Source organism: Euwallacea fornicatus, chromosome 19 (assembly GCF_040115645.1).
Source record: "Euwallacea fornicatus isolate EFF26 chromosome 19, ASM4011564v1, whole genome shotgun sequence".
NCBI classification, from domain to species: domain Eukaryota; kingdom Metazoa; phylum Arthropoda; class Insecta; order Coleoptera; family Curculionidae; genus Euwallacea; species Euwallacea fornicatus.
The window spans coordinates 1813049-1840265 of record NC_089559.1 but is presented as its reverse complement, the minus strand read 5'-3'; the positions used below and the strand labels follow the sequence as shown (position 1 = coordinate 1840265).

General features: G+C 36.7%; 1 protein-coding gene across 1 annotated transcript in view; it reads right to left on the bottom strand.

Annotated features, from left to right (window-relative positions):
- Positions 1-27006, bottom strand: part of LOC136345358 (uncharacterized) — a 46875-nt gene extending 19869 nt beyond the window's left edge. The window contains exon 1 of the mRNA XM_066293584.1: positions 26610-27006. Within this exon, the coding sequence (XP_066149681.1) occupies positions 26610-26691 (82 nt within the window). The 5' untranslated portion in view covers positions 26692-27006. The remainder of the gene's footprint in view (positions 1-26609) is intronic.
- Between the last annotated feature and the right edge of the window lie 211 nt (positions 27007-27217).

Genomic DNA, 27217 nt, shown 5'->3' with positions numbered 1-27217 from the left:
ATGACAGGTTTATTTATTAGTGGTGTAACATAAAAAGTAAGCCATGGTTTAAAATGCGTGGAAAAATCCGTCGTCTTGCCAAAGTTTTTACGTGTTATCAGATGGCCCGTGATTAACATCAGATGGACATGCGACCGCAATCATAATACTTCACATTATTCAACTTTCTTTCAGGATCGGTTTCACTTTTTAAAGTTTATGTTTTATTCATGGCAAGTTGATCGGAATTGCGCTTTTTCGGGGCTGATATTCATTGACCACATCAAAATGGTCATGGCTTTTATGTTGATTAACTGATGTGCTTAAGCGACCTGCAATGTCGTTTTTATTTTATTTTTTTTTGACCAAACTGAATAGCGCAGAAGTACAAAAGTCCAAAAATAGATTCTTGGTAATGTTAGGTCATAAATTTACGTTAAATAGCTTAGATTTTTCTCCGTGGAACTGGTGGACGAGACCGGCCAATTTGAAAAATCGCTCCACTGTTAAAATTCACAACGCACGTCGCTGACTTATTACCAAACATTAGAGCCGCCGCGCTATTAGATTCAGTTACATTTAAACAAAAAATCAGGGGCGTATCCGTGTAAAATCTTACAAAGTGACATGAGTGGGTGCACTCTGTATAACGAATTCACATGCAAAGTGAGATATTGTTAATTTCTATAATCGCCTTTAAGGCTTAATGCCCCGCGATTTTTCTCAGAATATTAGTTCCAATTAGCCTTTGAATTGTCGAGAAGTTGTAAAAATCAGGGGCGTGTCGAAACAAGATGCAAGCGACGATACAACTTAGGTAAGTTTACAAACAAACGGCCAAAATTCATAATTTTTTAGCTGTCTTTAGACCTTAGTTAAAACGTTGATTTTTCCAGAATATTAATATAGTTTCGACTATCCTTTGCATCATTATGATTAAGGGCGTATCCAAACTAAATTTACAAAGGTAAAACTCAGATAAGAAATAACTCATACAAAGTGCTAAGTTTCTTTATTTAATACCTAACCTGAGAACCACTGACTTTTTCTAAAAAACGAATTTGTCGCTTAAAAAAATCTTTTTCATCATAAAAAACTTAAAAGCAGCGGCGGATGAAAGCCAAATTTCGTCTGTGCTAACTGTTCTTAAAACCTGATTACGCCACTGTGTTTTTAGTGGTTTGAGCGCACAATTTTTTTTTATAATACTGAAAATTTTCAGACGATTTGTGAGAAAATAGAACTGTGTCTAAATAAAATATATGTTGCAGAAGTCCCTACAAGGAAACAAGGGTGTAAATAGCGTATAAATCACATTTAGAGTACAACAAACCAAAAAGTTTTATGACGCACTTCATATTTAAAAATATACAGAGTAATAGATTTTTTTTTTACTACGACATAGATCTCAAAAAACTAAACAAAACCTTTATGGAACTTTTTTTCGACATCTCAAAAGTGACCGAAAAATGCCCACATGAAAGTTTTAATGAATTACAAAACCTTTTTATTATTCACATCGACACTAGCTACAAAAGGCATTGGAAATTGTCGCCATTGGTTCCATGTACACAAAATGCCACTCGCCTTAGGTACATGCTGTTAGGAGATATAGTTTTCCTCCAATTATTTCTGTGACGGTCGTTACCGCTTACGTAACTCTGCCACTGTGTAAATTTCAATCGTAAACAACAAACTTTGCAGAGAACCCCCAAAGATAAATGTGACAAGGATTTAGATCTGGTAATCCCGCCGGCCATCTTATTGGCCCATTGCACACCATCCACATGTCGTCATTTTTTTAAAACTTTTTTTCATACGTGCATATTTTGGTCCTTTTTAAGATTTTGAAAAAATGTGGCATTAAAATTTGGCATTGTTTTTTGATGTCTATCATGTCAAAAGCAAAGCTCCTACTTAAGATTCACCCTATGCAAAGTGTTTATTAAATACATGTACTTATATTAATCAACGAATCTTTAATTGATTTAACCGCAAAAAGTTTCTACAAATGTAAGTCCGCAATGTCTCCGTTTAAGAACTACAGGGTGTTGAAATTACATTTTTTATTTGGTTTTTGTTTTTAATGTTTTCGGACAGAGATGTAATAATCGGACAAAATTTGGTATACGGGTTTTTATTATTACGCAAAATCCAAATATTGTCTTAATTTTCGTATTACTACTAGAGGGCGCCACATACAAGGTTCCTTCACATTTTAATTAGCCCTAACTTTATTGCGCTACACTGTATGCCACTTTTGCATTGATACGCGTATTGTACAAAAGTGACATACATTTATTTCTATTGAAAAAAAGCACTCTTGGAAAATGGCTGTCGAAGTAACCGTTTTGGAGATAAACGAGTTTGCAATTAACATGACTTTGGCAAAATTAATTTAATAACAATTATTGAAATTATCAACATTTATCTAATATTCTAATAGGTGTTGAAAATGTCCACCTCCAACATCTATTAATTTGTTATACAGGGTGACCCATTTAAAATCGTCCATCTGAAATATCTAAAATGGATTTTTTCTTCGGAAAACCCCGAGACATGTCAATTTTGCCTTTAAGGGGGATATATTTAGATTATAAATTCGTAAGTGTAGTCATCCCCAATACAGGGTGGTAACCCTCTCAAGGATCTTAAATGATACGGGGGGTCAAACGGCACATCAAATCAAAGGTAGTTTAATTCCTTTTACAAGTATGAAATTTGTATGCTCCGCCTTTAAATATTGTACGAAAAATCGTTTTAAATCATCGGTGAAATATATAATATATATATAAATATATCAAAAAAAAATTACCTAAACTTAATAATAATAAACTCAACAATCCTACAATAAATTATGTTGATCATCGAATTCTTAAGATAGGGTGATGGGTTTTGATAGTATTGAGCGGGTGGTTTTGTTTCGATTTTAGACTGATCATAATTGTACCGCGAACTTTCTGGATTCATCACATAATTCAAAGCATCATGGTTTACACCATAGCAGAGAGGGTTGAAATTGCCACCATATATTTCAAAAACAATGAAATTGCCCGAGAAACTTACATAATTTTTAATGGAAGGTATTGCAGTAAGAATCTGAGTCATCCATATGTGAGGAATTTAATATCTAAATTCATGGAGACTGAATCCATTGCTAACAAACTACGTGAAAGGCGACACACTGTTATCAACGAGGCTGTACAGATTGCAATTTTGGAACATGTTGAACTGAATCTTGTAAATCAAATCAATCGATCATCTATTTCAAGCATCCGAGAATTAGAAGCAACATCAGGTATTCCACACAGTGCTATTCAGAAAATAATTAAAAAACATAATTTCCATCCATATAAGATGCATCTCAATCATGATCTTAGTAGAGATGATCCAGATCACCATGTGCAATTTTGTGAGGTGATGAGTGAAAGCATTTTGAACCCCAAGTGTTTATAGAAAGTATTGTAGTGGTGTGAATTCTAGGATTATGAGAGAACAGCACTCACAATATCCAGAAAAATTGGATATATGGGCTGGGATTTTGGGAAATCATGTTGTTGGACCTTTTTTTCTATCTGATAACCTGACGGATAAATCTTTACCTCATTTTGCTCCAAGATTTCATGTACCCTCACATTGCGGATATATTTTTGAACACGAGGATCAGATCTGTCCATAGAACGATGCATTTTTTCAACAGGATGGCGCTCTGCTACACTACCATGCAATTCCTGTTCGTAACTTTTTGGATCAACATTTTTCCAAACGCTGGATTGGTAGAAGTGCTTTAATTGAACGGCCCCCAATATCGCCCGATTTACCACCATTAGACTTTTTCTTGTGGGGTCATTTCAAAACTGTTGTTTATAAAACGAAATCTATCTCTTCAGAAGATCTTCGCCACTGAATAGTGATAGCATGTGGTAAAATAGTGTCCGATATGCTGCAAAATGTTCGGAAAGAGGTTCAACAAAGACTTTATTATTGTATGGAAGTAAATGGGTCGAAATTTCAACTCTTATTTAAAAATTAATTATTTTCGATTTATTTGATTGGTGTTTTAAAACGGGTTTTTCACAATATTTAAATGCGGAGCAAAAGATTCACCATAGTTGCAAAGAAAATTGAAGTACCTTTGATTTGACGTGCCACTTGAGCTCCGTTCCATTTAAGATTCTCGAAGAGGTGGACTCTACACCTACGAATTTATGATCTAAAAATGTCTCCCTTAAAAATAAAATCGCGTATTGGTTTTTCCCAGAGAAAAAATTGCATTTAAGGTATTTCAGATGGACTGTTTTAAATCGGCCGCCCTGTATATTAATTTGTATACATTTAAAATCTTGCCCGATCGTTACTTTCCTATCCGAAAGTATAAAAGAAAAAACAAATCAAAAATGAAAATTGCACACCCTCCAGTTCTAAGACAAAGACGTTGCAAATCTACTTTTATAGGAACTTTTTGTGAAAAAATCAGCTAAAGAGTCATCCCTTGAATTAAGTGCATGTACTTAATTAACACCCTGTATTGTAACGTAAAATATAAAAGTTATGATATTTTAAGTGTGCCAATTTCCTCTAAGACAAGTTTACAATGACATGATAAAACCAGAGGCGTTTCATAATTCATCCTTTGGCGCTGCCCGCGGGCGTACTCACAAAGACTTACAAATTTTTAGGAGTTTTTTAAAGTTCACCTTTATTTATTTATTTATTTATTTATTTTTAACATTATATGCCTCCATGCATTTCTATTCCTCATAGCATTGCCTTGACTCGGAACGAAGGACGAAATCAGGGGCGTCCCAAAAAGCTGTCGGATGAAATCAGTTACACAGGTGTTGAATAATCGAGACGTGTAACGAACTGAAATTTTTAGCTTGAGATGAAAATTAAAAAAATATTGTTCAATGCCCGAGACAGACTGCGAAAACTCTCCCCGCGTCCGGGATTTTAGGGCGCAAAAACCGTCGCTCGGGTCGGGTTTTTCACACCAATAAATAAACACTTTTGAAATTCCCTCGTAGGTGCGTTTCTGCATGGTACACGCAAAATTGCACGATCCGACAACGTCGAAAGAAGAAAATATGAATGTGGCAATCTCAGAAATTTGAAAAACACCTACTTTCATGGCATATACATGTGAGTCCACAATATCAGTAACTGCCTAAACAAATAAATAACAATCATCGGACATATTGCAACATCGTCACGTTGAGTATTTGATCTAAATTGGATCTATGTGTGCCGATAATCCAAAAACCTGACTTTTACTTTTACATAAACAGAAGTCCGCATCTTAGGGTATTTATATTATCTTGCCGTGTAGTTAGATCATTAAAATAATTGAACAGATGTTGGCCATCTGAGTATTTTTTCCTTGGTAGTACTGGTACGTGCACGAGTGACGATTACATAAATTTTCTCGAGCAATTTTGGTTCATTGGAACCTAAATAATTGTCAAGAATTATTGCACTATGGTCCATTACATCTGAGGTACAGGAAGTTGGGTTTAAAGCTGAAGCATTTAGTCAACTTCGATTGGTATTTTACTAACTAGCCGCCTCAAGAGAAAAACAATTCGACGAACAACGTGTCTGCGAGGCGAAAAGACTTCCTTGATTCTTATTATGTAACACTGAGATGAATATACATGATTAGAAGTGGCCTCTGATTAGGATTTATCTAATCGGAAATGAGGAATGAAAGGCTGTGAACTGCTTCCTTAAACCAAAGTGGTAGATTTTTCCCGAAAAGGAGGACGGGCGGGGGGCACGCCCCAAAACCCCGAAAACGTCTCAGCCGCGAAAACTGATACGCTACTGCACAACGTTCATTTTCCCTGCGAAAATATTGAAATCCTACGCCTCCGCTTTGCGATCGATTGAATTTTTAGTTTCCTCGATTTTCTAAAAATTTCGCAATCTGCCATCAAAAATTTCACAAAACCTAAACGAATTCGAATCTAGTTGTTGTTTTATGAAAGAAGATGCCTCTGAGCACCCGCTGCAGACCGTTGGCTCTGTCATTTGAGTCAAACCATAGGCGTACTTGGTTGTGAAGTATGTTTGTTAAAAGTTCAGAGAACGATTTTTCAAAAATTGCTATCCTTAAAGCGACGGATAATTGGTTGTTATTTAATGACAATATACAGGGTGTGATTTAAGTACGTGGCCAAACTTCAAGGTGTGATTCTTTGAGTGCTTCTAAGATGAAAGGTTCATATAAACATAGGCCCGGTAATGCGTCGTTTTCAAGATGCACGGTGTTATACTTAAAAAAAAAGAGTTTTTTTGTAAAAATCTTAATAATCCTTTGGCCGATTTTGTTGCAATTTAAAATTTAATAATTGTTCAATGTTTTTTTTTACTAAAAAAATTACGAGATTTTTAAGTGTGCTTTTAACAAAGCGTTTTTCTTGTTCGATTATTCGTCAATTTCCGGCGTTACCCCCGTGCTCGCCATTAGCAAAAGACCACAAGCAATCTCTAGCTTAAAAGGTCCCTCTGTACTCCATTAAAAACTGTCACCAAGTTTTAACATCACATTAGTTTGCATCTGATTGTTAGGAGTTTTTTTAAAAATCTAACGATTGAAGAAAAGTTTATCGCCCTGTATTTGAAAATGAAACAGCCAAGATTTATATAAAATTTTCGTCTTAGAATCACTCAAAGAATGACCCTTTAATGTTGGGGCACGTATTTCAATAACATGTTTAGCTATGAGCCTTCTCTGTAAGTTGTCAATTTTGTCCTCTCATTTGAGTAAAAACAAAAACGCCCACTGCTTAAATGTGAAGAGTATTAAAAATCCTGAAAATACGATTTGAAGTTTTACTGATTTTTTCTAATAACGATACTTAGCAAAATCAAAATTTGGTAGTTAATAATAATAAAAACGGAGAAAATAAGGTTTTACCTCCATCGATTTTTGAAAAATCAAATCACCATACATTTGACTTTTCACTTACAGAAATTTTCAAAAATCTTTTTACTTGTTTGATTAATTAATTTCTCTATGTTTTTAAATAAATTCATATTCACCCCCGGTACATCACTCTTCATCATTATAATGGAAACTCCAAATTTAATAGTCGACGGATCATTTTGAGGTACTTTTGTGCAACTGCATTGGCGTAGCACATGCCTTTTATTCACTATATGCCCTAACCAATTTATATCCCTGCCCCTGTCAATTAATTAATGGCATTGATTTTTTATTAGAAGAATTGAGAGATTAGTTTCTTGTAGGAAAACAATTTTTACATTCAAAATTGCCTGCATTTGGAGCTTTTAGTTGTAGTAGTCGCCCCTCCATCTCAGGGTTAGTTATTGGATAACTATTGGTTTTGTCTATGAGCTTTAGAAACAATGAAATCACCTGTACAGGGTGTTTCAGAACTACGGGATCAAACTTCTAGGAATTTTTCAGTGCAACAACAGATGTCAGAGTATAAGAGCACGTGTCTGCAAATATCTCCCTGAGGCGTCACCGCCTTATGGTACTTTAAACCAACTATGTGCAAAAATTTGTTCTTATAGAGTTTTAGTGCCTTTTATTTTAATTTGTTTCTACAAACCAACGCTACAAAAATTATTCTAAACGTCATTGTTGCGTTTCATTAGTTCGAACGACAAAGGATCGGCAGAGGTAGTGCGCGTTTCCGCGGCCCCCTAGGTCACCCGATCTAACACCTTTAGATTTGTTTCTGTGGGGACATTTAAAATCGCTCGGTTTATGAAACGCTAGTGGAAACGGAACAAGATCTAATTGCACGAGTCACTGCGGCATTTTAAATCGTTCGAAACGATTATTAACTTTTTAGCCAAATCCGCAGAAACCATATAGATCGGTTAAATAGGTGTAAAGAAATTCAAGGACGATATTTTGCACCATTAAGGCAGCATCATTTTGTAGAAATAAATTAAAACGACACGTACTAAAATTAAAAAAAAATATTTTTGCACATAACTGTCCTAAAGCCTCGGAAGGCCGCAGCCCCTTGAAAAGATCTTTGCGAACGCGAGTTCTTATACTCAGACGTTTTCTGTTGTTGCACTAAACAATTCCTAGAAGCTCGATCCCATAGCTCTGAAACATCCTGTATATCATCTCCCTAGCTAACATGAAACGAGAGCTATTGTGGGAAGTTTTAAGTTAGCTCTCGGAAGAATGAGAACTGAGTAGCTTGGTAATTGAGAAAAGAAAACGAGAGTATGCGATGTAATTAAAGCATACATTCTCCTGATTTACATTGTAACATCAAATAGATCGCTTGAAACAATGCGATTTGCATGTAATTATTAAGTTCAATTTCGCTTGTAGGAAAGTTCTTGTACCTTCCCAAGGCCTGAGAGAAAGGAGCAATTTGCTTTGAAAACGAGTTCTTATAATACCAATAATTTATGGCCTTATCCATCATGGCAATAAGGAAGGTCGTGGTTCAGGCCAGTTCTAAGGCAAATTGCCTAGAGAGGATTCTTCCTAAGCTGCACCTCTTGTTCGGTTTCAGGCATTAAAGCTTCGTGATTTCAAAGTGTCGAAAAAGTGAAGGGTGTTTAGGAAATCGATCGTGGTTCAAGTGCTCTGCACGGTTTGATTGAAGATATTTTTTAACTTCTGCTCAGTAGATTTTCGTAATTTTAAAGAAAATTGGACTTTTTTTAAAACTTTAATTTAAATTTTATTAAGAACCAAGAGAGACACTTTTGGCGGTGGACGGGTGTTGTCGAGATCAATCGCGAAATATCGGGAACATTCTAGCAAAATATCCTCGAAGAGAATCAGGAACCAACGATTTCCAACGACGAAGAATGGATTAAACTGGTATCTATTTGTCATCCCGCATATGTTAGAATGCCTCAGACAACCGCTTAACTATAATGGAGTTTCCAAACAGGATTTCAGCGCACAATTTTGAAATGATTTACCGTAGGTACCAAAGTAACCAATTATCAGGCACGGTACTTGAAAAACTGGAAAAAGAAAACCTTATTAGCTTTTTTGCCTTTGAAAGCTAAATATACTTAATAATCACTAACCCAGTATGTCTCTTTGAATCAGACTGATTGACATGTTTATTACGTAAGGAACCAAGAAGTAAATAATGAAAAACTGGTCAATTTCCCATACAATGAAAAATTAATAATTTTAAATACGCATGTAATGCTTTATAGTAATTCGTGTAGGAATTTAATTATTGTAATTGAAAGTTAAATACGACTTTCACGAGCAGGGGAGTAGTGTAAGTTTTATTTGTTTGAAAATGTACGCCACTGTGCCTACATAGAGTGGGCGGCCCCAAGAAAAGAAAAGATCAGCAACTTCCAAATTAGTTCCAGTTAGTTCGGATCAAGAGCGTTCTCTGATGGAAAGCAACTTTGCAGAGAATAGTAAGAAATCTTCCCATATATCAAGAGATTTTCCAGTTGGGAAATCGATTAGATCTAGACAGGAAAACCCTCAGGGATCAAGCGATTTCCTCATTTTTACGGGTAGATAATCCCCTAAATTCCGGAAACGGAGGCTTTCAATGACGGGAAGAGTTTTCATTTTCTTCTCAATATATGGGAAGCCTGGGAAACGCAGTCAAGTTGTAGAATGGAATGGAAGAGTAGAAATGGAATATTAATAGGTATAGGAGTTCCTAAGGGTTACCTGAAGTGAAATGTTACGGAGGGTGGGTTGCAAATTAAGCATACGTTCTTATAGTTCAAAAAAGTCCGGAAAGAAAGATTGTAGAATTGAATATTTATTCTACTTCCATGGTAGATTTTAAATTTACCGATTTTTCACAACTTTGAAATTTTCCAGAAAATCTGATGAAAGGAATGGCAGTTCAAGAGATTTCAGCAGCTCATAGAATATCTATTTGATTCTATTCCATTACAGTGGAATCTACCAAAAAAATATGGTTGATAGTCAATAACAACTCAACACCTATAAACATTTCTTCCCTAGGAGATGTTTGGTCCGTCCACGATTCAATGAAACTAACTGTCCCTTGGGCAGCAATCAATTCTCCTATTATCGATCACTCATCGATTGTAATTTTAGGTAATTTTTGTGTTGCAAATGTCGCAAGGCAAATCCCATTAAAGGTAGACCATTTCTACTTAGTTTATCTACTGATTAACCTTGGAAAGTTCTATGAATCTGCATTAAAAAATATATGTGTGTAAATCACAGGTAGCAGTGAGTAGCACAACTTTCCAACTGCCGTTGGAATGTAAGACTTAGTGTATATTAGAAAATAAATTACTCTTTAATTCTGTTATTGCATTAAACATATTTAGGACATACTCCATTTACAATCTAAACAAGCAGTAAAGTTTTCAGTTGACTAAGCGCATTCATTGACCAACGTACCAAGTCTTAAGAGTGAGGTACTTCCTCTTTAACACACTACTGATGCGTAAAATTAGATATTGGTTTTTGAACCAATTCCAAACCGCAACAGCCGATTGGTGATAGTTCAATAAATGGCAATATCACCATATTTTTACATAACAATATTGTTGGGTGGATATAATAAAGGTTACATTCTAATGTGCACAGTGGTGTAAATCAAGGTGGAAATGGTTAAAATAAGTGTAATATATCAACGACCAATCCAAAACTTAACTCTAGGTTGGCAGCTTTAAAAGAGAATATTCTTATTCCGAGGAAAATTTTGCTACGTCAATGGGATTTTAACACGAACCGGTGATGTACTGGGACTTTGGTTTTTTTTAATTTAATTCAAAGAAAAGTAATTTTCAGAAATCCCTTCTTTCAAGACAACATACCGCGCCAATGTGCTTTTACCTCCATTGGTTCGCGAAGAAATACAGGTTAATTATTAATATGATTTGGCAAAAACCAGTGGCATTCTGAGACCCCAGGCTATCATCCTGAAAGTGAGATTCGATTATTAAAAGGAGGATTTTCAAAAATTCACTACTACACAGAAAAACATGCTCCGCTAATGTGCTTGGCGCGAACTATAGTTCTCTAGCGTCAGTATATTTACAGACATTATCCGCACGCCCAGCATTGGCGTCCTTGGGGGTGAATTAAGGTTACCGGCTTCAAGAGAAGGTTCGTGTTAAGACGGAGCAATTTTCAAAAATGTGTCACTGCAAGATAAAACGTGCTACACCAATGCATGTTTATAAAAATTGTCAGTCACATTTAGTATGACGCAGTGGCGGTTACCGGCTTCAAGAGAAATTTCACGGAAGGAGACTTTGCAGAAGTATCGAATGCTAAGGAAAAACTTGGCACGCCTTTGAACTTTTGTGTTGTTTTTAATCTCTCTCATAAAAATTATTTTGCTGATTTAAAATGAAGTAGCAGTGACGCACCGAGACTGCACAGATTAGCAGCTTCGACGCATAATTTAATTTTCGAAAAAAAATTTTGTAATTTGCCAAGTTCGAAGAAGTCATTCTACAGCAATGCTTTATTTTAATTAAATCACCATGTTTATTTTCGGTAGTCTCCAGCTTGATATAATATGAAGCAGTGGCGTAGAGAGGCTCGACGAAGACGCAAATTGCAGATCCAGTGAGGTAAAATCTAACTTTCTTCTTTTTTTTCCCGATTTTCAATAAGTCGGTTGATATACAGGGTGAGTCGGGAAGATCGTGCCAAACTTCAGGAGCGTGTTGTACATGAAAAATAAATGTAAAAAAACTCAAATGTTGTTATCCGATTTTCGTTTGTTTACAAGTTATAGCGTAAATAAAATTAAAACATAAAATTAAAAAAATTTATAAATTTTATAAGAAATTTCATAAATTAACGTTTCGATATCATAGTGAATGTTCAAAAATATCGCCATTAACTTCTAAAAATTTTCGGCTCCGTCTATGAAGAGCTTTCGTTGCACTCCTGATTGTTTCATGTCTTTCTTTAATGGCAGCTGCAGCATTTCTAATGCGTTTAACTAGTGCATCTTAAGTGTCCACTTTTACTCTGTACACTTGAGTTTTAAACCAACCCCACAAACAATAGTCTAGTGGTGTGAGGTCTGGAGACCTTGGAGGCCAACTAATAGGGCCACCACAACCAATCCAACGTCCAGGAAAAAATTTTATTTACGCTATAACTTGTAAACAAACGAATATCGGATAACAACATTTGAGTTTTTTTACATTTATTTTTCATGTACAACACGCTCCTGAAGTTTGGCACGATCCTCCCGACTCACCCTGTATATGTATGTGCATATCCGACTCCTAGTATGCCTCTGTCATTTTAATAAAATTTTTCTAATAAAAAAAAATTCCCAGATGGCACTTCCACCTAAAATCCCATTGTCAAGGCATGTTTTATTAAGTTCCTGGAGGAGCTTTAGGAACATATTGTATCTCAGAAACTAAAAGAGGCGTCGCAACAATATACAGGGCGTTAGGGAAACAATTTTCGTAAATTTAACCAGTAATTAAGAACATCACTTTGACCAAAAGAGTTCCTCACAACAGGGGTGGAAAATCCAATAGTTGAAGATGGTAAAATTGGTAACCGAAGGGCTATGACAGATTTAAAATTTCAATAGAATTATGAAAAATGTACGTGATGATTGTAGGTGTTGGTTCTTCGACGTGCAACAAAAAAAAATCAAATTATTCAGCAATAACATTGTTAAAAGCAATTTGAAACTTAATTAATAACTAATGATACCATTTAAGTGGTAAAAGTAAGCTTAAGCGGCAACGTTGCACTGGACGTGACCGAGGAGACGAAGTTTATTTTTGTTATTTTTTTTTTTGTAATTGCTTAACACCGGATAGCTGATAAGACCCGACCTTTTATTAGTACGCGAATTTATTCGAACTTATTAACAGTACCTATGTGAAAATGTGTTTTTTACTTGGTCATCACGAGATGCTTTTGTTTTATACAGGGGCGTTACAAAATTCTGATCGTTTCGCCAAACCGTTACCCAGATAGAAAACTTTGATTTCGACAAAAGGAATTTTTCTTCGTGTACAAGAAGATTGGCCAAAACGCTGCCGTGCGTGCACGGACTCGTCCGGACACCGTGGACGTTTCGAACATTTAGTACAGTAAAAACTATTAAAAATTTGTGTTTTCGATTGTGATGTGAGTGGTGTAAGACGCGTAACGTAACACGTTATTGCAATTAGAGATGACAACAGTAATTTAAAGGTAAGTGGCTTTTCAAAACGATAAAATAAGAATCGCATAATGTTTAAGTACTAACTTTAAAACATATCGGACTTAAAAAAAAAACAAAAAAAACGTATAAAAATGCATTCTTTGTTGATGCAGCTATTTAAGGAGATATCGAAGTGAAATAAACACGACGCGACGTTGCCGATTCTCCAAAGATATATATATTTTTTTATTTATCGAGGAAATAGTTACATTTACAACCACTGTTGCACGGAACTTTTTTGTCCAATGCGATGTTCGTGATCATTGGTTAAATTTACGAAAGTTATTTCCCCAACACCCTGGGCAGGCTGTCCCGGAGCACTCTAGAGGGATCTCGTAAACCATACGGGTCAGGGGGTGATTAAATTAAAGAAAAGTTACGCCCTTGTCTGTTCTGCAAAGTCACGTTTTTAAATTGGAAAAGTTCCTAATGAATGCGAGATTGTTTGAGAAAAACTGATTTTTCGCCATTCCTTTTTTACTATTTTCTGATTTTATTTCAAAAAATACATTTAACGCTCTCATTGCTCCCTTTTCTCCTATACTAGATGGTGCACTACGTGTTCGATCTGACGTTTCGTTTCGTCGCAACCATCATCAACTTTGCTCCTTAAATAGCCAAGCAATTTTATTTTGCGATAAACAAATTCTACATTTTCACTGAATTTGTGTTGCATTTTCGTTCAGTGAAATTTGGAGCAGTGGAACATTATTCTAAGAGAAATTTGATATGCTTTGCTATTATGTTGAAGATAGGAAAATTGTGTTCATGCCGAGGTATTATATTTTGAAAAATACCCCGAACCCACCTCTGCCCAATCAGTCGATTTTTAAGCGATTAGTTACAAATTCGTAAGAATATGATTTGTTCCATAAATCAGTGTTCCATTGCCAAAAAGAAATTCCTGAACGAGAAATTGCTGTTTTTCTTGCGATGGAAGGAAACAATAACGTAAATCTTAGAAGTATTGCAAATGACCATGCCTTACCTAAAACAGTACCACAAAGAATTCTTCGTACACAAAGATAAATCCTTATAAGTACCACATTTCTCAAAGTTTGCTTCCTGGGGACTTTGAGCGTAGAAGAATCTTTTGCCCATAGTTTACTAGACAACGTTATGAAGATTATCATTTTATTTATCAGATTTTGTCGACACACAAGTGTTATTTTCCAAACAATTGCATAATTTAATCGAAAAAATAATCATTATTGCGTAACAAAAAAGAGAAAATCGACCTCAAACATCCAGATTTCTACATCGGTTTGGATTTAATGTGCGGTGTGGTATTGTGGGAACACGAATCATTGGATCCAGAATTTATGACGGAATTTTAAATTCCGAAAGATATGGACAATTTTTATGAAATCGAATTGAAGATATTCTGGACGATCATCTTTCTTTAGCACTAACCGGAAACGTGTTATTCCAACAAGATGAGGCTCCTCATAACTCTAGACATAATACTGAATATCTAAAAGGCCGCGTTCAATATAATTTAATTTCAATTAAGATTCCTATAACTTGGCCACCGCGATCTCCCGATGTGACACCAATTGACTTTTTCTTCTGGCGATTCCTAACGAAATTCACCATAAGACTATTTAAAATGATTAATCGAAGGTTGCAGCTCGACTTGCAATGAGAAAGATAACTCGAGACTGTTTAATTAGTGGAATAAAAGAAATTGTCAACCGGTTTTAGTTATGTTTGGAAAATGAGGGTCGAATATTTAAACATGGAAAATCATTTCCAACGATGTTTTTGTGTTCGTTTTCGTGTTCACTAAATGACAAATCTCAACGAATTATTTCGAAAGTTACTCATTCTGTTGAAGAAAAACTACGTTGTGTTGGAAAATAGAGAATAAGATTTTTTGAACAAAACCGTTTAATAAACTAAAAGTGTGATATACAAAGTGTTTAGTAGTCGGTGGAGGAAACTGAGCAGCATTATAAAATAGGTCGTTCTGAATCGATTTAACGAAACTTTGCCATATACAAAGTGTTATCGTTCTCGAGATATTTACGATTTTTTGTTTTCCAGTTTTTCAGTATAATTGGTGTTGTTGCAGTACATTGAAACAATCGAGATTGTTAAATTTGCACATTTTGCCTTCAAGAAGGTTGATAGTACGCACTCCATAACCATATACCTCCAATTAGTATAATCTGCATGAAATAGTCAGCTTATTGTACATGAACGTCAAGTTAAGATCAAAATAACCGGATTAGAAAATCGAAATAAGAAATAAACATGGTTTGCGCCCTAATGATCCAAACTATTACACAACTTCCTTGTTAGAGAATCGATTTGCTAGAAATAACATTTATCTCTATCTAATTATTAAAGAATACAGAGCTTTTGAGTGTATTACTGAGCCAAAAATACATTTGGCTTTAAGTATTGAAGTGGATTTGTGTGACATTTCACAGACCTATTACTTATTTAATTATCAGATTTAGCTGTTCTATCTGAATTATTTTTCACTTAGTTTGTTTTATAGCAGATATTTCCTCTTTAGTTGGTTTTTTGGGTTATCTTATAAAATGACGTTTTTAACAACGAGGAATATGCTGATACTCTTTATCGATATGGAAAAATTGATGGAAACTCCAATGTTTCCAAACTTTCTATCAAGACTGATTTCCTAATCGTCGAATTCCTAATGCAAAAGTGTTCAGCAGGACCTTTCGTCGCATTAGAGAAAGTGTTTCGACACACAATCGTTTCGACCATTTGGCTAATCGTAATGAGCCTGAAGAGGACATTCTTCTTGCTTTTGAGGAAGACCCTGCAACTAGTTTTAAAAAAATAATGTAGCTGCAGTTCAGAATCTTTCCACTAGGAATGTTTGGTCGGTATTGAAAACCGAAAAGAAACAACCTTTCCATTACAGGTCTGCGACAGGTACAGGGTCTGGAACCTGGAGATCCAGAACGACGAATAACTTTTTGTCGTTTTTAGTTCTTTGAACGAACGAGTCTAAATTTACGAGAGGTAGAATTACAGGTGAACTTACACATAATTTACAATACATTATTGGGCTGATAGAAATCACAATCCATCTGTCCAGATACCTACTTCTTTCCAATATAAGTTCAATGTTAATGTATGGGGAGAAGTTATTGATGGCCATTACGTAGGAGTGCATATCCTACCAGAAAACTTAAACGAGGACAATTATTTAGCTTTTTTACAAAATAACCTATTGGAAGAGGTACTCATGAATATACGACAAAATATGATCTTTCAACGAGATGGGTGTCTTGCTTATAACCACCGAAGAGTAACTCAATATTCAAATGAAACGTTTGCTGGTCGATGGATTAGTAGGAGCGGCCCCATTTTATGGCCTCCTAGATCTCCCGATTTGACACCCCTCGATTTTTTTGTGTAAGGACTTACGAACGAACTACTGTATCAAGTGGAAATTCAGAATCGAGGTCGTCTTATTATTAGAATTCTTCAAGCGAGCTAAAATTAAATGCAAGTTGGTATCACAACAACTCACATTAGAATTAGAGTTCGCAAATGCATTCAAAGCAACGGTTTACAATTTGAATATAAATATTAATGATTTGTAGATTCGTTGGCAATTATTATGTTTTGATTGATTTTTATCCTTTCTAATACAACAATGATTTACCGATCCTCTATTATTATTATATTCTGGTGGTATATCTTGAAAACGATAATACTTTGTATATGACTAAGATTGATTAAATCGGTTCAGAATTATCCATTTTACAATCCTGCTCAGTTTTCTCCACCGACTACTAAACACCCTGTACAGTTGGACTCAGAAAATGATAGAGTTTACCGAACGTTAAATGCAATTTGTTGACTATTTGAAAAGAGAAAGTTGATGATGGTGTCGAAGGAACGAAACGTCGAATCGAAAATCGAAACACACCATGTAGGGGAGAAAAAGTGGTAGCCAGAATGTCAAATTTGTTTGAACTTTTAAGATAAAATCGGAAAACGGTGAAATTTGAGATAAAATCGGAAAACATTGCAAAAAATCGATTTGTTTCAAATAACTTCGCATTCATTCGGAATTTTTCAAATTCCAAAACATAATTTAGCGGAACGCTGGAAGGTGTAACTTGTCCGCAATTTGACCACTTCCCGATCTTTTATGGTTTACGAGATCCCTGTAGAGTGCATTCTTATCTGGAACAGCCTTTTGATTCATATCCTCAAAGAATACCGTGATCGAAGTCTTTATGAGAAAATATTATTAATTTTAACAGCGATAGGCCGTCACTTATATGGGCTTTTGATTGTTGGAAGCATTAATGTAATGTGCGTGTTTGACATTGTATTATGGTAAACGTACCATTCACGTAATATGGAGGTTTACATGATCTTTCTTTCATTTCAGTTTTTCCAAAAGATCGAAAACGAGTTCCGTCGTTTTTCTTTCACCCGTCTGCCGCCTTCATGTGAACATTTAACGCTGTATAAAGGTGCTATAGAGCTATCAAAAGCCACTTGCTGGTTATTAGCCTTCTTTCTCCATTGCTAAAAACAAGGAAATGGACGCAGGCATAAAGCAAATTGCGAACGGCAACAAAAGAGATAAATTAGCATCGATAATGCCGACGATAAGAGTGCATCAATGATTTTTACGATAGTTGTGGTAGTACCATATTGGTAGTACTATAATCCTTTCTCTTTTGCGAAGAACCGCAAATGCATTATAAACTAACGTAGTGGCAGTGGTTGGGCTCTTAAAAAAAAAAAAAAAATTGGTGAGGGGGGCCTGGTTTTTTTATCGAAACTTCATCTGCGAAAAGTAATTTTTTAATGATCTATAATTTCTATGATTCAAGCCGTCGTGGGTGTGATACGTCTGGTTCCACCATCTATAATTAAATCCAAAGGTTTAGCAGCTCGTATGGGATAATAACAATTTCATTAAGAACCTGTTTCAGTACGGAAACGACTACTCGTATCCTTCACACAATAAAAAGAAAGCGACTAGGCCACTTATAATAATTTCTTTTCTCGCTTTTCGGTTATGCAACACATTTATGTTTAGCGAATTGGCCTGTTGTGCGGCATATTGGCCATTAATCATTCTCGAATTTGTCTTAGGTTGGGATAAAATTCATTACGGAAAGCCCCAATTCCGTGACGTAACCTTTTTTTGTTTTTTTGTTTTTTTTTTTTTTTAATTCGAGAAAAAAATATATATCATTATTACACTAGTTGCGTAATGGCAGGATTTTTCAACAGCCGCCGCCTGTCGGAATGCCAAATCTAAGGATGTTTCAAAACCATGAGAAATCTGCTTTAATCCGTTGAAAAATGTCGATTTTCTTAATCGATTGTTAAATCACGATGCATTATGTCGTCTGTAAGCCGTTTTTTAAATAGGTTTCCTTATGATGAAACTATTGTCAACGTGTATATGCATTGCGAAACGGTATAATATACCGTCGAATTCAATAACAATAATGTGGCCGGTTTATAGCTATTTGGATTATTGCGTCTGAATTTGTTGTTAAGAGCGACGGCACTATTGCAACGTTTTTAATGGAGGTTATTTCTTCACTTCGGCCGATGAGGAATCGGAAAAGTTTGCGAGAAGTCGCTTAATGGAAGCGAACGGGCCCGAAAGCTCCCATTTAGGCGGTCAAAGTCCACATGAATACGCAGGGACATTCGCTGGGAAGGGGGCGTTGCGAACCCCGAGGTAGGGGACACCAAAATATCACGATTGGACCCAACGTTCCTTGTATCATGATTATTAAAAAAAAAAATTATTGAGGAATTTTAAAATTAAATTTCAGCTTCAACGCCCTGTAGCTCCGAAACACGCAACGCTGACATGAGGAACGTTGGGTCCATTTGTCACGTTTTAGTATCCCCTATCTCGAATTTCGCCACGTCCCATTCCCAATTAATCGCCCTGTATATGATTTAACGTTCGACTTGCGGACCTACCGCTTGGATGGTTATTCCCCTCTTTTGTTGGTACAATTGAAATGAACTTTTTGAAGGCGTCGACTAGATCTTCTGCCTACAGATAACGCAGTCGATTCTTGATTTTTGGAAAGGTAAAGAAATCACTGGGACTCAAATCGGGACAGTACGGAGGACGGGCTAACAATTCACCATTTTTGCGGTTAAAAATTTCACGGTCTTGCAAGCTGCACGCGAACTTGCATTGTCTCGGTGGAGGATGATTCGTTGTTTGGGGTTGATTTTTCCAAGCTTAGCGATGATGTTCGGTGAACAAATGGTAATATACCAATGGGCAGAAACACTTCTTTGATCTTGCAGGGGAATTGTCGCTGCATTGGCCTGCTTTTGGTTGAAAAGTCGCGACCGTCTTTTTGGACACATTTGCTGAATAGATGACGTTTATCGATTTGTGTTCATCTAGGATCACCCGAACAGACGACTGGTCTTCCGGGTTCATATGTGTAAATCAGCGATTCTTTACGTTTTTAGAGTGAACTGTGTAAAAGCGATCTAGAATTGTTTAACTTGCCAATTTTTCATGGAAATTTTTTTGAATTGAGATCTTGATTATCAATAATGTCTCAATCTCGCGATATGTCACATGTCGATTTTCGTTGCTGCGCTTGCGCACAGCTTAATTGTTGATGCACCTGCCTTGGACCGTGGCTTAGACTCGTCCATCCGCGTTTGAGTTCTCCGTGCCAAAGAAAAATTGTTGACTGATGTGATCTTTCATAGTCGAGAACAGAAACCAACTTGGAGATGTTTTTTTGTTGCAATAATTATCTTCGAAAATTGTAAAAAAATTATTGAACGAAAATTTTTCCGGCTTAATTCCATCGTTCGAGCAACTTGTCAAATTTAAAATTTCACTGTACCTACAACACTACACGTACGTACCGTACTGAAACTTTGGATCTAGGGCAATTCGAGACAAAAATGACGTTTTATTAATGATACCGCCATCTATGTTCCTGCATGCACAATATAAAAGACAGCCCCATCTACCCGTTGCCAAATACGTCATACTTATATAACCTATAAGGATCTCTTGCCACTAACCGTTACGATAATGTTAATTTAGAAATTGTAACCAAAACAGTTTCGAAAGCATCCTCAGAATATTGCTGTTCATCTCCATAAGTAACTCTAGCACCTTCGGAAGAGGGTCATTATTCGGTCAAAACGAGCAAATCTCCATTATCCTTTCTCCATCTCCCCAGAACGTGGCGGCAGCTTTCGATTCTGAGCAAGTGTTATCACTGGGTTTTTGACACATCAGTCTTAATGAGTGAGGTATACGTTGAAGTGGTCATTCATGTGATATGAGAACTTCAAGAACAAGCCATTTTGCCATTCGCAGGAAGAGCATGCTCTGCTATCGTTTCTTGATTTCCTCAGAACGTGATAGCTTTTGACTCTGAACTAAATTAATTGCATTAAGCGCAGTCTTCATGAACCAAGAATCTGTTGCCCACTTGGTCTGATACGCATGATAAATAATTTTTCTGCAAAATCGGGACAAGGAACAACTAGATGGGTGAACTAGCCACTTCAGTTCTGCAATCGGGCTCGGATTGAAGTTCTACATCCTCATTTCAAAAGGGCAGTGAGTGATCCAACCAGCAAGATATTAAAAAAATCGATACTTACGCCCCTGTATTTACTGATTTCAAAAGCACATTTTTTACATTAACTGACACCCCCGTCTAACTGCAGGCAGTGTCGGATGTGGGGGTAAATGTCACTTCTTTTTGGATGTGACTACAACCAGCAAAATATGAAGGAGATTGATACATACGCCCATGCAGTTACTGATTTCAAAAGCGTGTTTGTTAAATTAATTGATAACTTCGTTTCAGAACAGTCAGTGGCGGATGTTGAGGTAAATGTCAGCTCTTTATGGATGCGATCACAACCAGCAAAATATTAAGTAGATTGATACCTATGTCCCTGTGTTGATTTCAAAAGTACTTTTTTTTTTAATTAACTGAGACCCTCGTCTAAAAATCAGTGGCGGATGTTGGGGTAATTATAAACCCTTCGTGAGTGTAATTAAAATAAAAGTGACGTGCATAACGTATCGCGTTCGCAACTTAAGGCGGAACAGGCTACCGTAACGTAGTTAAGACCGGATTTTGCAAAAGGCTTTCAAAACAGCTATTTCTGCATCTGCTCAGACAGTTTTGGTTTTCGTCGTAATTGCGGAAAATCTAATTATTTTACATTGACCTCCTTAACAATGCGCAATTTCAGTCTTAATTTCAAACGTATAGATACGATCGTTTGTGCTGCTGCTTACTTGGCTACACCCGATGCCTCTTTTAATGGGTTTTATAACGAGTTCGACGTATTAATTACTGTGTAGTAGCAATGAAGATAATTAAGGTAAAAAGTAAAAAAAAAATAAATAAATAAGAACCCAGTCTCGTGGCCAAACAACAACAGGGACACGTGAAAATAATGCATTTCGAATCGGACATAACCCAAAATGACCATTTCTGGGTCAATACTAATACTGCATTGTAGTTTTTGATGAAGGTATAAGTTACCGCTTGTGCAATATTAATTTTTTACGTACTACAAGTGACTAATGGAAAAATTAGATGTCTTTGTACGAATTTGGGTATGTAGCACACACTATTGCAAATCGCTTTAGAAATTAGCATTTCAATACCATGGAACTTCCGATCTGCAAAGATCTATAATTTTTACTGAAATATTACTGTGGAATGGGTGTTGGTGCACCGGAAGTATCACGAAGGTTTCTTAGAACTTACTCCGTTAGGTGAGCAGCTAATACTCCTCTGTTCTTAAGCCAGCAAAGCTTGAATTTTCAGAAAATCCCTGAAGTGAAAGCAGTAGCGTAGCAAACTCTTTGAAACTTGGCACAAATTTCCTGACTATGTAGCTAACTCGGCCGATACGCCTCTGGTTTGTGAGCAACCATCGCGCCAGTTTGCCGCCGCGTATTCAAGGCCCTAAAGTACTATTCCGAGCATAATGCAGAGACGTAAATATTCTCTTAAAACCTAAAGAATATTTTTCTATCGGTTGCATGAACCGATTTCAAAGAAATATTCTCGATATTTTAAAAGACTGATACGCCCCTGACTTCTAAGTATCCAATACTATAAACGACCTTTAATAAAGGGCATAAAACTACTTGACCCTATTAACGATTTTTTGAGGCTAATTCTCCACTCCCAACTCCGAGACAGGCCGAGTTAAGGTAATTTGCGCGATATGGTGAAATCTTCAGAAAATCGAGCAATTTTCTACCCCCTGGGGGCACCTCTCCCAGTGCAAACCTTAATAATTGCCACAAAGAATTGCTCACACAGACGTATTTAGAGGAGCAACTTGCAGGGGAACGCTGCCTTCGGGCAGACGTTATTTTTTAAATAAATTTATAATAATTAATAACATCCTATAGGTTGGCCGCGAAAGGTCACAGAGAAACAATTCGGGTGTGCGAGGAGGAGAAGTAACGAGACCGATGCTTTAGAGGTCTTTTAAACGGGATTGGCAGTCATGAATTCTTGTAATGCATCCATCAAATGCCTCCCTTTATAGCAACAAACACCTGTCACGTGCAAAAAAGCAATGCAAATAATAGCTCACTTGCACAAATATACATATTTACGTACTCCACCCAAGAAGCAGATGACTAAAACTCGCATAAAGTGTTTAACATTTGCCGCAGATCGGTACCCCTTCAGGCGGTCTACGTTAATAGTCCTAGGTCAATGTTACTTAGCACCAAAGCACGTAAATAAATAAATTGATTCAATTGTTTGCCAATAGACCAGCAGACCTTTAACAGAACTCTGCTGACATTTATCGACTCCATGGGAGTGCACCGACATGAGAACCACGTCGGATTTGCAGTCGGAACGACGTCAAGAGATCCCGAACTAGAATTATTGCCTTTAGATAGGATCAAATCGTGGGAAAAATTGGAATATAAGCTGAAAAGTGAAGGTTGAGAGGTGATGATGACGAAGATAGTCGAAAGTTCGTCATGAATTGGGTGTGAAAATGGTTGACATTCAAGGAAAAACTAAGAAATCTTTGGTTTGCGTTGACTCACTCACTTCGCTTAACTCTTATCTGCATAGATTTCTAAATTATATGAGTTGCGGCACAATTAAAAGTATTGAGTCACCATGAACTGCTTCATACTGATACAATACATGAACTTAAATTGTCCACGGCTAAAACGCGAGATTGTAACTTTTGTCAATATATATGCATATATACTGCGAGACATAAAAAAGCGAACACTCAGTAAAAATAGTTTTATTTAAAATAAATTGCGGTTTGCTCATGAGAACACGATAAACGATTAAATTTTCAACCGTATTTACCAACGTATTTACGAGTTATCAGGAATTTTAGTTTTTCTTTAACTATAAAAATTGCAATAAAATATCAACAATATGACTGCAAAATATCATTTATTGGTGTATAGTGAGCCTTTGGAGTAATAAAATATATCTAAACGCAGAATGCAGCGAAATTTCCATCAATTAAGCGAGGTCGAAGGAGGTCGAATGGCGAGTCTACGAAAGACTGTTCGGTCATTTAGGGAAATCGCCACTAAATTAAACCGTAGTGGAAACACTATAGTGAGATGTTGTCGGGCACAGTTCCAAGAAGAGCAAACAGGCAGAAGGGGAGGTACTGGACAATTCCGAAGAACCACAGAACGCTAAGATCGCCGCCTTCGAATTATGGCCCTAAGAGATAGTCTCGTCGAAGACGCTGGCGGATCAGTGGTTTGCTGAGTATGGAAGGCCCATTAGGATTCGACCCATTCATCGCCGGATAAGATGTTTTGGATTGATTTCCTACCGTCCCCATCTTGTGTTACCACTCACTTTAAATCATTATCAAAATCGAATGCACTGGCACAGAGAACGGATACATTGGAATCTGGAATAACAATACCGTGTTTAGTTACGAATCCAGATTCTGTTTGGGTTTACATGATGATCGGGCAAAAGTAAGAACAAGGCGGGGTTAAAAACGGAATCCTCAGTTTACAATACAAAGGCGTGTTCATCACACTGTTGAGGTAATGGTTTGGGGGGGTGCTATTGCATTTGACAGCAGGTCACCTTTGTTTTTTATTAAAGGCAATGTAACAGCCCAACGCTACATTCAAGAAGTCCTGGAATCTTATCTCGTGCTTTATCTGGAAACTCTTGTTTATCCAGTTTTACAGCAAGTCAACGCACGACCACATACGGCTTAAGTGACTATGTATGGAGTTCTTTTAACAAAATGCGAGCAATTTGCTACCTTGGCTTCCTCAATTTCCAGACCTCTCACCCATTGAACATGTATGGGATATTGTAGGTAAAAGGTTGCAGAATTTACCCCATCCCCCACAAACCCTAGCGGTGCTATGCCATGCTGTCCAGTTGACCTGTAATGAGACTCCTCAAGAGGGCATCAATCACCTCATTAGATCCATAACTAGACTTTTACAGGAATATATAAGACACTGCAGAGGACCGACAAATTATTAGTTATTTTTTGGTTTTTAACAATTAAATTTGTTCAATTTTTTAACGAAGTATTTATTTTAGCGCAAGAAACATATATTCCAGACATATTTAAATTAAACCGTTTTACGAGGTGTTCTCTTTTCTACGTCACGCAGTATATTTCTATCCAGGCTTCGGGCTGGATGACAAGAACGTAACAATTACCCTTTTCACATTAGTGCCATTTTCCAATATCCAACATCATCTTTTGAATTCTCTCGCAGTGCGAAATGCTTTTCCCCGACTTTATAACAAAAATGTAACTTTTTTAGATACATTAGCTCCCGGCATTTTGATAATTTTTTCGATTCTCATAGATGAAGCTTTAAAGCACGTTCTTGTACAAGAACGTGGCGCTTTTTAATTATTATTTTTATGAACTTATCAAATTGCTTATGTCGCAGAGCAGTGTAACATTTATCTCACTGTCACAGTATCCCCATTATTCCTCACAAGATCTCTCATCTTCAGTTGTCTACGCAATAATCCTGTTAATAATTGCCGTGTAAATTGCGCTCGCCTCACGCATACACCAATGAGTTTACTAACTCAACCAACTGAATCGCAAGAGTGCGACATTTGTCGCTGTGTTTTTTTCAACTTCGCATGTCTTTTTACTTTGCCGCTGGTCCCCAGAACGTTATAATCGACATTGAAAGTTTCTAAAAGTTACCGTGCAACAATAAATATTTTATCGCGCCACAATTATAGCTTCAAATACTCGACCTACTGACTATATCACAAGACTGTAGCATTTATCTGTATGTTTTATATTCTTACTCACACTGGGCGGAACAATTTTCCGCGACTAAATCACATCAACGTTACCATTGTCTTTGAAAGTTTATAGAGTTAATATGATTTATGCGATTTTTAAAAGGTTTTCTATTCACAATAAAAAAATACATTTCACCAGTTTTTCGGACGTTTTCACCTCGCGAAGTCTTTCTTGTGAACTTTGTCGTTCGACCGTGATCTGCGCCCGCTAATTTGCCCCAATTTCAATCCCGCAGACAACAAACGCATTACGATTACCTGTTCGTCTAGTATTACATGCATTTTCTATTACTCAGCTCACATGTCCTTCCCACAACAATTTGCTGACCCATAAGGTGTTGTCCACCCAATCGCCTTGCCCTTGTAACTTAATCAATAAATACATTGGTGTAATAATATTATCCCATTTACCATTTGGGTGCAGGAAAAACTAAGGCTAATGCATTATTTATGTCAAACATCTGATTCGGACGTGGTCGTTAATGGTCAAAGGCAGTTCCGGATTTGTTTAAATCGATTATCGCCCCAATGTACTGTCGTTGAAGGAAACGAACTTGAGCTTTGCAGGCCATTGAGATAAGCCACATGGCTTGAAAATCCATGCCATTAGGAAATAGATAAATAATTAAGGAACTGTTTGGTGCGAGAAACGGGCATTGCGAAATGTTTTAAAATATTCGAACTTGAGGGCAAACGTGAAAACAGCGACCCGACTTCCTCCTTGTTGGTACCACCTGAAAGCCATTAAGGGAAAAGTTTAGCGTTTTATTGGAAATAAAATAAAATAGCTGAATAAATTTACAGATTTGTATCTCATGGGGACACTAGCTGAGGTGCAGGCAGCGGGAACTAATTGGCCTTATCTTGGGACAATCAGAAGTACCTCGATCCAATGATGTATGTAGCGCAAGTACTGTACGTTATTTTAATTGACGTGAGTAGGTTGGACATAGCGATAACTCATAAATTTAGAGCTTAAAAGCTTCTTATATCTCTCTCTATGGCACTCAGTGCATTTATGGCAACAATTGCTGCTTAAATCAATTTGCTGCAGTTTCAGCAACCAGTCAATAAATTACTCTCTCCCATATTACCATACAATTACTTCTGTATCCTTTGACACTATTATACTTAATTGCTTCGAGAAATCACTCACCTGCAGCAACGTCTTGACGGTCCTTTCCGGTGCACACCACCACACAAAATAACAATGCAAGAATCACCCTCAAGTCCAGCATTTTTCCCCCTGAACCTTCCGGTATAATCACGTAACCGGGTGCTAATCACGACGATAATAATTGGTGAATTTACTTATGTAATTTGCTTTGCTCAAATTCAAATCGCCGAATTTCGTATCGAGTCGAACTACTTGCAAGAAGTCTACCACTCGGTACCAGTTGAGACCAACGCTGGTAACAGACTCCCGGCGTCAAGCACTTTCTACAAGATTTAATATCCGCGGTGGTTCGGTCGCAAGAAGTACCTCGTCGGGCTGTAGGTACGATTTGACTCAAATCATCAGTAATTGGTGGTGGTGGATCGAAACGAAGCACAATTTAAAAAAATTTATGTCTTTGAATTCACGAAGATCGAAGACATGTACTTGCTCGAGCAAGAAGGGCTGAGCGTTGTATGCGGAAAAGCTTTCAGGTCTTTTTGGAAAGAAACTGAGTAGACATGGTCATAAATTTGGATAAACAAACATCATCCGGACTGGGGAATTTTTTTAAATCTATGTTTGCGTACAGAGAGGCCCAAAAATCT